This window comes from Cebus imitator, unplaced genomic scaffold (genome assembly GCF_001604975.1).
Source record: "Cebus imitator isolate Cc_AM_T3 unplaced genomic scaffold, Cebus_imitator-1.0 Scaffold111, whole genome shotgun sequence".
Taxonomy (NCBI): Eukaryota; Metazoa; Chordata; class Mammalia; order Primates; family Cebidae; genus Cebus; species Cebus imitator.
The window spans coordinates 3,512,198-3,525,879 of NW_016107426.1; the positions used below are offsets into that span (position 1 = coordinate 3,512,198).

Sequence of the window (13,682 nt, forward strand, 5' to 3'; positions counted from 1 at the left end):
TTTCCATGTGCCACTCACATGTTGCTTTTGGCATTCCTCAGGAAACTGCAACTATATATTACTTAGCCTTAGATGTGCAAGAATCTAACTGCTGGGTCCTATCCAGGAAACACGGGAATGACTGTGAGCCTGCTGGTTCCAGACGTCCATCTGATATGGTAAGTAAACAGGGTACCTTCGCTTTGCTCTTATCATTCTTATTTTCCATCTACTCTGTTCATTCAGGGCAGCCAATGCCTGGGCTAACACAGCAGAAGACAAAGGGCAGCTTTTGCCTTGAGATTCATGAAGATGATGTTGACCTTGAGCAATACTCCTGAGAGTCTTTCCTGGGAACCCAGTTCAAGACAACTCAGCAGGGCTGTGGTCCCATGAAAGAGCATGACCAGTTGTGAGTCCTTGGGCATTCATCTAATAACATCCCTCCACTTCGGTGTTTTTTGACTGCAAAGTAAGAAGTGGGTTTAGGAATTCACAGACTCTCAGGGCTTTCTTCTCTTGGCAGTCTATAGGCATGAGAATCTGTGAACTTGTGATTGTGTCCTATGAACAATGGTCCTGTTTGCAGGAATGGCCAAAGGGATAACTTGCAGTGAGGAGTTGGGTCTTGTTCAGCATCTAAGACATACACTGAGGAATAAGATCTGGCTTTGCATGTGGGAGGTGGGTACTCAAATGCCAGGCTCTCTGACACAGGGGGAGAATGTGAAGATGAATAAGCACAGATTCAAGATCTCATTTCCAAAAAATGAGAGGTTCACACTCCTGGGAGTTTCATCAGTTTTTCCCTTGAAAATGTTTGGGGTATGGTCATGATACTTTAAATAGTTTCTCGCTGGTTCTCATGAGGATTTTGAGTGCCAACAGGATGCAGCACACAGACACTGACTATGAAAATGCAGGTTTTGAGACAAGCTCTGACGAAGAAAATGCGTTTTAAGTGAACAGTAGGAGGATGCTGCATCACCTTTTTGCTCTTTCACATCCAACCTGAGGAAGGCAGGATGCAGTGACTCAGCAAGCCCTCAAGAATCTCTTTCTTACAGGTGATCGGACAATGTAAGGTAATAGCTATAAGACACTCCCATGAATCTCAGGATCTCAGAGTGATTGACTTTAACTGCACCACAAGTTCTGGTACGGTAATCTGCTAAATTGCTAATTAATTCTTGATTCATACAAATTCAATCAGACAGTGGTATTTGTCTCATCTATGTACATATATATTAATATATATTAATATGTATTCATATGTATTCAGGTACATATATGATGTACATGAAAGAAAAGCCCTTATAGACTCCATTATTATTCATTCTCCAGAGAATAGAAGAGAGACAAGTTTCCCCTGGTCCTGGTACACCTTCCTTTAAAGAAATCCAATACATAAAAATAGAGATTTATGAGAGGTTGGTTAACATCATTATACACACAGGCTCTGGAGTGTCAGACTTGCTTTAGCTTGAGTCATGATCTGCCAGTTGTATAATCTTGGGAGGAAGTAAAGACTTGGGACTATGAAGTAAAGATTATGATACTTTCTATTTAAGACAAAATAATTGAGGCTCAAAGAGGTTAAAGACTTGGCCTTGAGAACAAGGCCAAGAAATTGTGAATACATGCCACTATCCAAAGAGTATTAACTCTAAATTCCATACCCTTTTAATTGACATTTTCAAAAAGAATTATCACAGAATTCCTTCTAAAAATAGCAAATCCAAATATGATGTTATATACAAAAAAGCAAGGTACTTCCATAGGAGGTTGCATTGAAGAAAGGATGAGCTGTATCTTCTCCTCTTTCTGGGCAAAACTCTATGTTAATGCTCCCTCTTCCTCCTTGGCAACAACAGGAAGAACTTATTAAAATATTAGTGGCCTGACGCAGTGGCTCACACCTATATTCCCAGCACTTTGGGAGACTGATGGCTGAGGATTGCTTGAGCCTAGGAGTTTGAGACTGCCTGGGCAATGTGGCACGACTCCATCTCTATCATTTAAAATACATGTATATATTTTAGCACTTTATCAATGGTACTGATGAAGGCATCATGAGTAGGGGTCACAACACAGACATGAGGATCAGAAAGACTGGAAGGAAGAATCAGCAGTTTAATTCTGTTGCTGAATGGCTGATTGATCTTAAAGTAGTTACTTAGCTCTTCCAAGCCTCAATTTGCCCATCTGTAAAATGAAAGTTATTGTCATTCTTGCCACCATTAACATTTACAGCCCGTAACTGTGACACTGCCATCTTCTCTCTCCAGTCTCTTCAGCACTGGCCAATACCAAAGACAGTCCTGTCCTCTTAGATTTCTTTGAGGATACCGAGCCCTACAGAAAACAAGCTGACAAAGCCCTTGAGAAGTACAAAGAGGAGAATGATGACTTTGCCTCTTTCAGAGTGGACCAAATCGAGAGAGTTGCAAGAGAGGTGAGTCTCCACTAAGGTTCATCTGGAGTCTGAGGGCCCAGGCTCCAACCTGGCAGCAGGAACTGAACAACACATCCTCTCCACCTGCCTCAATTGACCAGCTGCCTTTTAATTTGCCACCTTTGGGACCATAAAACACAGGGAGCAGTTATAAAAAAAATACCTAAAATTGCCTTCCTGAAACACTTTTATTTTTTGAAGGATGGGTAGGGCAGTGGACATCTGACAGAGAGGAGGGAAAATCTAAAGAAGAAACAGGGAAAGGCAAGAGCATATGAGGGTTGTGTCATTATAAATCACCCAATACTAACCTTCTTGTACTACGATGGAAAACTGAGGCTCAGAGAAATGGCCTCACCACACCCAGTAATGTGCCTAAAATTAGATGGTTCCCTGCTCTCTCCACAAGGAGCCAAGTGCTCTCGCCCAGAGCTATCTTATAGAACAACGGGTTGACATTTGCTATGCATTCAGAAAATGCAACGTTAAATAGATTGTGTTGCATACAAGTAAAGAACTGGGTACCATGCAGGTGCTCAAAGAATGTTTGCAACCCGTGTGCACTGGAAAGAGTTTCAAGACACATTGGTAAGAAAAAGGCAGGTTATAGAACAGTACTTAGACTATGAGGCCATTTATATGAAATATTCAGATCTACCTGTGTATGTGTAACTATCTAGGAAAACACTCAAAGAGGAAACACATCAACTGAATGAGAATGAAAACTGAGAAGCTGGAGTGCAGGAGGGGTGATTTTTCATACTCTACTTCATGATGTATTTATTATTTGAAACTTTTCAGTGAAATGGTATTCACCTTATCACTTAGGTGATATAGAAACCATTTAAAAAATGAAATGTGTTGGTGATTTTGAATTCTCATACTGCCTTACAAAATATTGAATGGTAGGTATCTACTGCTTTTTTTTTCCTTTTTCTTTGTCTGGTCTTGAAACTATTTTGATCCCATCTGTTCTAGAGAGGAGGGAAAGGAACCGGTTACTATGTGGACTTCTCTGTGCGGAACTGTTCCAGGAACCATTTCCCCAGACACCCTAATGTGAGTATAAGAAATGTCTGTGATCGTTGACTAGTGTCACAGAGAAAAAAGAACGAGAAGAAGCAGAAGAAGAAGAAGGAGGAGGAAGAAATGTCTATGAAATACAAAGTATTATCTGGGAAGCACAGTACCTGCCAGGCACTCTTCTAAGTGCTTTACACATAGGATAACCTGTTTTTGATTTGTTTTGTTTTTGAGAGGGAGTTTCGCTCTTGTTGCCCAGGCTGGAGTGCAATGGCACGATCTCGGTTCACTGCAACCTCCACCTGCCGGGTTCAAGTGATTCTCCTGCCTCAGCCTCCCAAGTAATTGGGATTACAGCCATGCGCCACCCCGCCCAGCTAATTTTTATATTATTAGTAGAGATAGGGTTTCAACATGCTGATCCTAACCTCGGGTGATTTGCCCACCTTAGCCTCCCAAAGTGCTGGGATTACAGGTGTGAGCCACTACGCCCAGCCTATGATAACTTATTAAGCCTCACACTACCATATGAGATAGATACTATTTTTATCCCAAATTAGCAGATAGAGAAACTGAGGCACAGAGCACATAAGCGAATCATAAGGATATGATTTTAAAATATACATGATATATACCTATACTTAAAACTAAGTTTCTTAACCCGTTAGGATTAAAGGCTTAGTTAAAATGATAGCAACTTGTACTAAGACCCTACACCTAATGGTTTTATTAATTCCACATCATTGACACTCACAGGAATCTCACCTGACAAATTGAGACGGTAACTGAAGCTCAGCAAAGGAAAGGTCTTGCCAATGTTCACAACTAAACTGAGATTAAAACTTAGTTATTCTCATACAAAGTCCAGCGGGATTTTTTTCCTCTAATCATTTACAAATAGATCCCGTGTACCTGCAGGAAGACATTATTAATACTACCTGGCACTTGCATGGTGACCTACAGTTAAAGAAACACCTCCACATCTATTATTGCCACGTCAGAGCCTCATGAAAACCCTGCTGACAAGGAAAAGCAAGTATCTGCCTCCATTTCCTTGTGACAAGGGGACCTAAAATTAAAACCACTTACCTAAGGGCACTCAGCTAGAGAGTGTTAGGAAATGGAATTTTAACTATGATGTCAAGTCCAGGATTTTTCTGAGGTTTAACAACACATTTTCCCAGGTCAAAAGGGAGAAACCATCCATTAGTACCTTTTCTAGCTGTTCTAATATCCAAACTGAACCAGGTCTAGAGTCCTTCTTAGTGGCCACCGGCACCTCCCTCATTTATGCCTATGGCCAACAAACCCTTCATGATCTTGGTGTGGATAATGTAAACCCAGAGCTGAAGCATCAGAGCTGAAGAAGAGGCTCAGGGATAAGTGTTTTACAGCATCCTCTCATTTAATTAAGTCCTCCCACAACCTGTGAGTACATAGTATTATCTCCGTTTTACAATGGCTGACTTTCAGAAATCTTTTGTAACTTTCCCAAACTCATATAACTAGGAAATGGAGAAGCCAGGATGAACATAGGTCTCTCTGATTCCCAAACCGTACTCAGAACCTCAATGCTTAATAATTTCTTCTAGCAGGCAGCCATCCTCTTGTCCTAGTCGATCTTTCACAGCTGGGTTTAGGGTCCTCTAGAGCACAGGAGCGCTAGGCAGTTGTAGTCCTTGTACTTAGGGTGGAGCCAGCAGACACTTGCCTTGACAATGTCCATGAAAACCCATCTTTATGCTAATCAGATTCTCTCCTGTCCAACACTTTCCTCCAAGGGACCAGCCGAAGTTGTAAAAATCTCTCTATAACACCGTTCCTCATTCTCCTAGGTATGGGCAACTTAGGTCTCCAGGGCAGAAGGGTTGGCCTAAAGGCAAGGCAGCAATGATGTGGTTTTCCTCACCACCATCCATGGGGAAGCCCAGTGCTGGTGCCTGCTCATGAAAGAAACCACAGCAAGTTGAATGATATACCCTTTACCACCGGCACTTTCCCCTAAGTTTGGTGAGGAAAGAATGCTGAACAATTGGTGTGGATAGCTGATCATATTACGCTGATTTTTCTCAAGCACTTCTTCCTTTTCTGAATGTCTGGAAGCTAACTCTGGCTGTTCACCTTCACACCACCTGGACTCATACACTAACAGGCTCCTTCCTTTGTAGGTCTTCGGATTCTGCAGAGCAGATTTGTTCTATGATGTAGAAGCCTTGGACTTGGAAAGCCCAAAAGACCTCGTTGTAAACTGCGAAGTCTTCGACCCTCAGGTGGGTTGTCTAAGCAGACTTAGTCATGGCAGTGACAGATTAAGTGACATATGTATACAAACAGTGTTGTTGGTTCCTAAAGCTCTGTGTATGGATGTGTGTGCGTGTGTGTGTGTGTGTGTGTGTGTGAGAGAGAGAGAGAGAGAGAGAGAGGAACACAGACAGACAGGAAAGAAAGAAGATACAGAGAGTACCCCACAACTGTGGAAAGGAGTGCAATTGCTAGATTACACAAAAAGTATGAAAACTTTTCCAATAATTGGAGAGCGGTAACAACTGGAGGAAAAGTAAAATCATGTGCAGTTCAACAAACCTTGAATGAATTTGAAAATGCTCCTTGTAGTCAGGACTCCAGTGCTGAGACTTAGTCATTCCTAAGGTTATATTATTGGGCACAGAATCTAAGGGGAATAAATTAGCCTCAAATTTATTATGTAAATGCATATAAAATAAGATGCAAAACCATATTTTGCATCTATCTCAGAAATCTTTGTTCTATTTTTTACATGAGTACAAAGATTTGCTTCATGAAATTTTTCATATCAGAAACAAAACTGAAAATAATCCAAACATTTATATCCCAAGTTAAAAAAAAAAAGAAAGAAAAAGAAACAAAAGGTGAGGATTCTCACCATGAACATGGCTCTGTAAGCTATTTTTAAAAATTAAACTCTGAACAAGGAGGAGAGGGAAGAGGTCAAGGGTTCGGCTTTTTGAGTAAGGGATGTTGATACCATCAAGCCTCAGTTAAAAATAGCAGTTATAAGGCTAGTTTTCTAGTGTTGGTCTACAGATGGGTGCCAGGCCATAATATTGTTTCACCACTCTGTGTAGGGAAAATAAGAAAGATAAGAATAACAAAGTTTTTTATATCTAACACTTATCCATCTAAAGGACAATACTTTATTCTGATATTGTGTTTTTGGATCTTTTTTTTTAATCAAAATTTCATTCCAAGCCGGGTATGGTGGCTCATGCCTGTAATCCCGGCACTTTGGGAGGCTGAGATGGGTGAATCACTTGAGGCCAGGGGTTCAACATGGTAAAATCCCGTATCTACTAAAATACAAAAATTAGGTGGGTGTGGTGGCCTTGTCCTGTAGTCCCAGCTACTTGGGAGGCTGAGGCAGGAGAATCGCTTGAACCTGAGAAGTAGAGGTTACAGTGAGCCAAGGTTAGGCCACTGCACTCCAGCCTGCATGACCAAGCAAGACTCAGTCTCAAAAAAAATCATTTCTTTTATGAAACAATGATGGTGGTAAATGATAATTGTTTATATTTTAAATATCAACTGGGCCAGATAACAATTTGAGATCCTTTTTTGTAATACTTTTAAAACTGATTTGTGGAATCTATGATCTGGGAGCCATTGGTATAAATCAAGTCAAGTGTCTAGCACCTTCTTTTATGTTACATGATGATAGGCACTTTTCCGTGTTCTTTTCCAGGAACATGGAAACATCCGCGGTGTACCACCACATTTGGGATGTCCTTTCCAATGGGGTGGGCATGAGCATTCTCTTCCTACCAAGTCTCCATTTAAGCCCCATAGGTCCAGAGATCAACATCATCCCCACAAGCCACACGAACATGGATGCCCACCCCCTCCAGATGAAAAAGATCACTCAGACAGACCCCCACTTCAACAAGGCGATCCTCTGGTGCCCAAGTCCTGCTCAAGATGTCATCATGCCACTTTTGGAATGAATAGGACCCAAAGACATCCTCATAATCATAATTCCAGTGACCTCCAATCCCATGGACACCGTCCCCATGCACATCATCCTCATGAACACGGTACCCATAGACAGCATCCCCATGGACACCACCCCCACGTACACCATCCTCATCAAAATGGTACCCATAGACAGCATCCCCATGGACACCACCCCCATGGACAGCATCCCCATGGACACCACCCCCATGGACACCATCCCCACTACCATGATTTCCAAGACTATGGACCCTGTGACCCACCACCCCATAGCCAAGGTCACCATCACCATGGCCACGGCCCACCACCTGGGCACTTGAGAAGACTAGGTCCATGTAAAGGACACTGTCCCTTCCATTCCAGACAAACTGGATCTGTGTACCGACTCCCTCCTCTAAGGAAAGGTGAGGTGCTGCCACTTCCTGAAGCCAATTTTCCCAGCTTCCCACTGCCACCCCACAACCACCCTCCAAAGCCAGACATTCAGCCCTTTCCTCAATCACCCTCTGAATCATGTCCAGGGAAGTTCAAGAGTAAGTTTCCACAAGTTTCCGAGTTTTTTGCACATACAGTTCCAAAATAAAATGTGATTCCTTTGAAGAGGAAAATGAATAATACTTTGAATTGGAATCATAAAGAAAATGACCAGTAATTGTGAAAATTACGGTTATTTCAACTTACTTACATACTGAGGATGCAGCAAAATGGGAATGGGAAAGGAGATGGCCTGAGAAGAGAGATCAAATGGAAAGGAGAGGAAAGAGCTGAATGCTGCCAATTAGCAGTTAATTCTGTCACTCACCGCTACATCACTTGAGGCAAATCTATGCCACTCAGATCTCCTTCTTTACTGGACTTAACTCTAATTCCAGAGATTCTGTTACTGCTTGGGCTATACCTGGGCATATCAATAAAGCATGATACTGAAACTATTATTATTACTTATTTTATTTTATTTGTTAAGTTCCAGGGAACATGTGCAGGATGTACAGGTTTGCTATATAGGTAAATGTATGCCATGGTGGTTTGCTGCACCTATCAACCCATCACCTGAGTATTAAGCCTGCCATGCTTCTTTTTCTGAATGCTCTCCCATTTCCCATTCTCCCCCTATTTATTATTATTAAGCTGATTTAAATTCTCTCCTAGTGATTATTTCTAGGTATCTAAATTTTCTTTTGGAAAAAATAAGTTCTAAATTCAGTCATGAAGCAAACAAACCTCTGGCTTTAAATTGCAAAGAAGTTTGCTGGCATGAATCATGACCATAAATTTAAGTGTACAAGAAATATCACTTTGTGCTTAGAACAAATTAATTTCTATTTGAGGATGCTATCCTACTGGCTTAGTGGGAAATTTAACCCCAGTCCTTTTTGGAGTCCCTTTGCCCTGCCCTGCTACTTTCCACTTAAAGTTGGGCCACAGTTCTAGAATCTCACACGGTGCCAAGCAGTCCAGGTGGTAGGAAACAGGGTAGTGACTATCCCTCAGCAGGGCTGACTGTTGGAGCAATGATCATCATCATGAACAATGGCCATCATGCTGGGGGATTGTCACAACCCTGTTCACATCACTCTTTGAGTCTGATTTATCTGCTACTTCTGTATGCAGGAATGTCTGTACCAGCAATGGACATGACTGCCAAGGTATGGAATATGGCTACTCTCTCCCTGGGATCTTGCTGTCTTCCTGGCTGCATGCCCAGAAAGCAGGACAGAGGTCTCCTCTGCCTCAGAAACCCCTTACCCCACTATTCTTCTTCTATGTTTTCCCCCACCTAAGGACTCTCTTTCTAGTCTCGGGTAAGTTCACTTTATTTATTTTTAGGGCCAGGAGACTCTTTTTCCACATTGTACTCCTCTTTCTTTTTCCTTCTTAAGTCAGGACTCAATCATTTGAAACAAACTAAAAGAATTCAGATTCTCGAGACTCTGTCTCAAAAAAAAAAAAGACCTCAGATTCTGTCTATTTTCCAACTACAATAGTGACATCAGAGTAGGAAATCCATGTTCAGGAATAGACCTGGGCGAGGACACAACTACAGGGACAGATTGGAGGCCCTGATGAGGCCGTCATCGCCTAAACTTCTAGGTGTGTCCCTTCAACACCTCCACCAAACCACCCCTGCCACTTAGTGATGGCTTCTTAAAGCTCAAGGGCAGAAGAAACATCATGACCACATAAAAAGAAGATTTGGAAATAACTAATTGAAGCTATTTATTGGAATCAATAGATGAAATGACACAAAGGTAGGGCATCTGCAAAGATGTGGAGAGCAGTGAGAATTCTGTATAAGATATAAAGGTAGACATTACCTTTATTAAAAAAATAAGAATTGGGAGGCCGAGGTGGGCAGATCACGAGGTCAGGGGATCAAGACCATCCTGATCAACATGGTGAAACCCTGTCTCTTCCAAAAGGCACAAAAATTAGCTGGGTGTGGTGGCATATGCCTGTAATCCCAGCTACTTGGGAGGCTGAGGCACAAGAATCACCTGAACCCAGAGGGTGGAGGTTGCAGTGAGCCAAGATCACACCACTACACTCCAGCCTGGTGACAGAGTGAGACTCTGTCTCAAAACAAAACAAAACAAAGCAAAAAACCCAACACCCAAAGTTGAAATTCTAATTAAACTATATCCAGGAAACACTGGAATGACTGAACCAGCTGATTCCAGATGTCCATCTGATATGCTAAGTAAACATGGCACCTTCACCCTGGGCAATTCATTGTTACTTTCCATCTACTTTGTTCACTCAGGGCAGCCAACACCTGGGCTAACACAGCAGAAGAGAAAGGGCAGCTTTTGCCTTGAGATTCATAAAGATGACGTTGACTTTGAGTAATATTCATGAGAGTCATTGCTGCTGTGGTCTCATGAAAGAGCATGAGCAGCTGTGAGTCCTTGGGCAAATCACCTAATAACATCCCTTCACGTCAGTGTTTTTGATTGTAAAATAAGAAGTGGGGTTTGGAGTTCACGCACTCAAAGGCCTTCTGCACCTGACCGTCAATGACTGTAAGAATCTATGAACTTGTAATTGTGTCCTGTGAACACTGATCCTGTTTTCACGAATGGCCAAAGAGATATGTTGTAACATATCAGGGGACATGTGAGGACTCGGGTCTGCTTCTGTGCTTTGCACATACACTGAGGAAGAGGGTTTTGTTGTGCATGTGGGAGGTGGGTACTCAAATGCCAGGCTCTCTGACAGGTAGAGAAGGTGAAGATGAATGAGCAAAGATTCAAGACTTCAGTTCCAGAAAATGAGAGGTTCACATTCTCAGGAGTTCCACCACTTTTTCCCTTGAAACTGTTCATGAAGTGAACAGTTCATGGTCATGAAGCTTTAAATAGTTTCTCATTGGTTCTCCTGAGGATTTTTGGTGCCAACAGGATGCAGCACACAGACACTAAGAAAATGCAGGTTTTGAGATAAGCTTTGATGAAGGAAACCCCAAATGCATTTTAAATGGACAGTAGAAAGATGATGCTTCTTTTTTTTGCTCCCTCATGTCCGACCTAAGGAAGGCAGGACACAATGACTCAGCAAGGCCTCAAGAGCCTCTTTCTTACAGGTGATCAGACAGTGCAAGGTAATAGCTACAAGACATTCCCATGCATCTCAAGCTCTCAGGGAGATTGACTTTAACTGCACCACACATTCTGGTATCGTAATCTGTTAAATTCTTAATTAATTCTTGATTAATATAAATTCAATCATACAGTGGTATTCAACCCCCATAATGCCATGACGTACATGAATAAAAAGGGTCCCTGCCCTCATGGACTCCATTATTCACTCTTCAGAGAAGGGAAGGGAGACAGGTTCCCCTGGTACTGGTACACCTTCCTCTAAAGAAATTCAAGACATAAAAATAGAGATGTATAATAGGTAGAACATTGTTACAGAGACATGGGCTTGGGTCACACTTGCTTTAGTTTGAATCTGAACCTCATCACTTAAGGGTCATGTAAGATTACACAAGAAGGCAGTAACTTAAATTTTTTAACGTTTTTCACATGTAAAATGAGGTTAGTAACAGCATTAGCTTTCAGGATTCTTATTAGAATTGAATAAGATGCCCTATGTAGCACACTTCCCAGGTTATTCTTAGCACTTATCAATGTTTAAATGCCATGAATTACTCTGCAGTTTACAAAGCAATGATACCTGTAATCTCACTTAATCTCCCAACAGGGCAATAAAATATGATACTGTCAGCTTAAGAGATAAAATACTTGTGACTGGAAGAGATTTAATGACTTGTCCTCAGGAACACAGCCGAGGTGTCATGAAGATACGACTCTGTACCAACAGCGTTGACACTAAATTACATGCTCTTTTTTTTAAAAAAAAACTTTTTAAAAAAAGAACTATCACAGAAGTTTTCAATGGCAAATTTCACTCTGATTCTGTATACAAAAATTCAATAGGTGAGCTACTGCTGCAGGAGGTTGTTTTAAAGAAAGGTTCTGTATCTTCTCATCTCTCTGGGCAAAACTTCATATTAATGATGCCTCCTCCTTCTTGACAAACACAGAAGGACTTCTTTAATATTCGCACTTGATGAGTGGCAGTGGTGGAGGCATCATGAGTAAGGGTTACAGCTGAAACTTGGCATCACAGGAAAGGAAGGAAGGATCAGCAGTTCAGCTCTGTTGCTGGTTGCCTGATTCATCTTGAAGAAGTCGTTTACATTCCCAATCCTCGATTTGTCCACCTATAAAATGAAAGTTATTGTCCTTCCTTCCATTGAGCCCCCATTGCCATTTTCAGACCTTAACTGCGACACTGCCATCTTCTTTCTCTAGTCTATTTAGCATTGGCCAATGCCAAGGATAGTCCCATCCTCTTAGATTTCCTCAAGGTAGACTCAAGGATACCAAGCGCTACAGAAAGCAAGCCAACTAAGCCCTTAAGAATGACGACTTTCCCTCTTTCAGAGTGGACCAAGTCTAGTGAGTTGCAAGAGTGTTGAGTCTCCACTAATACCCAGCTGGAGTCTGAGGGCCCAGGCTACAACCTGACAGCAGAAACTGAACAGCCTCCCCTCTCCAGCTGCTTCACTGGACCAGCTGCCTGTTAATCTGAGCCCCTTCCCCCACATCGTGGCATTTGGAGGAATCAGAGTCAGGCAGCAGATACAGCTCTCCTGGAAGAACTGCTCTCCTGCAAGTTTTTCAAATATTTTGGAGGGTGTGGGAGAAGTGTATATCTGCTAGAGAGGAAGAAAAATCCAAAGAAGAAATAGAGAAAGACAAGAGCATATGAGGGTTGTGTCATTGCAAATCATTCAATATTAACCTCCTTGCACTGTGATAGAAAACTGAGGCTCAGAGAATCTACGAGTGGTGTGGCCGGAACTAGACAGTTCCCTGCTCGCTCTCTGAGGACTCAAGTGCTCCCGCCCAAAGCTGTTTTCAGAGCAGCTAGCTGATGTTTGTCGTGCATTCTGAAAATTTAACATTAAATCGATTGTGGTATATACAAATAAAGAAATAAAGACATTGAAGTTGCTCAAAGAATTTTTGAACTCATGTGCATTCAAAAGAGTTTTAAGACATACTGTTATGGGAAAGGTTACAGAACAATATTTAGAAAGGAGTGCAACTGCTAATATTACACCAAAAGTATAAAAACTTTTCCAAGAATTGGGGAGAAATAAGATTTGGAACAAAAGTAAAATCATGTCCAAGTCAGTCAACCTTGAATGAATTTGAAAATACTCCTTATAGTCAGGACTCTCAGTGCTGAGACTTAGTCATTCCTAGCTTTTATTATTAGGCACAGAATCTAAGGGGAATAAATTAGCCTCAAATTTATTATATAAATGTATATAAAATAAGATGCAAAGCCATATTTTACATCTGTCCCAGAATTCTTAGTTCTATTTTTTACACGAGTACAAAGATTTACTTCATGGAATTTTTTAAATCAGAAACAAAACTGAAAATAATTCAAATATTTATGTCCCAAGTTAAAGAAAGAAAGAAAGAAAGAGAGAGAAAAGAAAGAAAGAAAGAAAGAGAGAGAGAGAGAGAGAAAGAAAGAAGAAAGAAAGAAAGAAAGGAAGGAAGGAAGGAAGGAAGGAAGGAAGGAAGGAAGGAAGGAAGGAAGGAAGGAAGAAAGAGCGAGCGAGCGGGGCGCGGTGGCTCAAGCCTGTAATCCCAGCACTTTGGGAGGCCGAGGTGGGTGGATCACGAGGTCAAGAGATTGAGACCATCCTGGTCAACAT

The 13,682-nt window shown here is 41.6% G+C and overlaps 1 protein-coding gene across 3 annotated transcripts in view; it reads left to right on the plus strand.

Moving 5' to 3' along the window:
• Nucleotides 1-8,584, plus strand: part of HRG (histidine rich glycoprotein) — an 11,357-nt gene extending 2,773 nt beyond the window's left edge. The window contains exons 2-8 of one of the 3 annotated variants that reach the window (XM_017538428.2): nt 42-158; nt 1,047-1,137; nt 2,268-2,434; nt 3,413-3,493; nt 5,626-5,727; nt 7,176-7,556; nt 7,602-8,584. In XM_017538428.2, coding sequence (XP_017393917.1) covers nt 42-158; nt 1,047-1,137; nt 2,268-2,434; nt 3,413-3,493; nt 5,626-5,727; nt 7,176-7,556; nt 7,602-8,024 — 1,362 coding nt within the window. In that variant the 3' untranslated portion in view covers nt 8,025-8,584. Of the gene's footprint in view, nt 1-41; nt 159-1,046; nt 1,138-2,267; nt 2,435-3,412; nt 3,494-5,625; nt 5,728-7,175 lie in introns of all 3 variants that reach the window. The other 2 variants (XM_017538429.2, XM_017538427.2) reach the window with 2 other exon arrangements.
• Nucleotides 8,585-13,682: the final 5,098 nt, after the last annotated feature.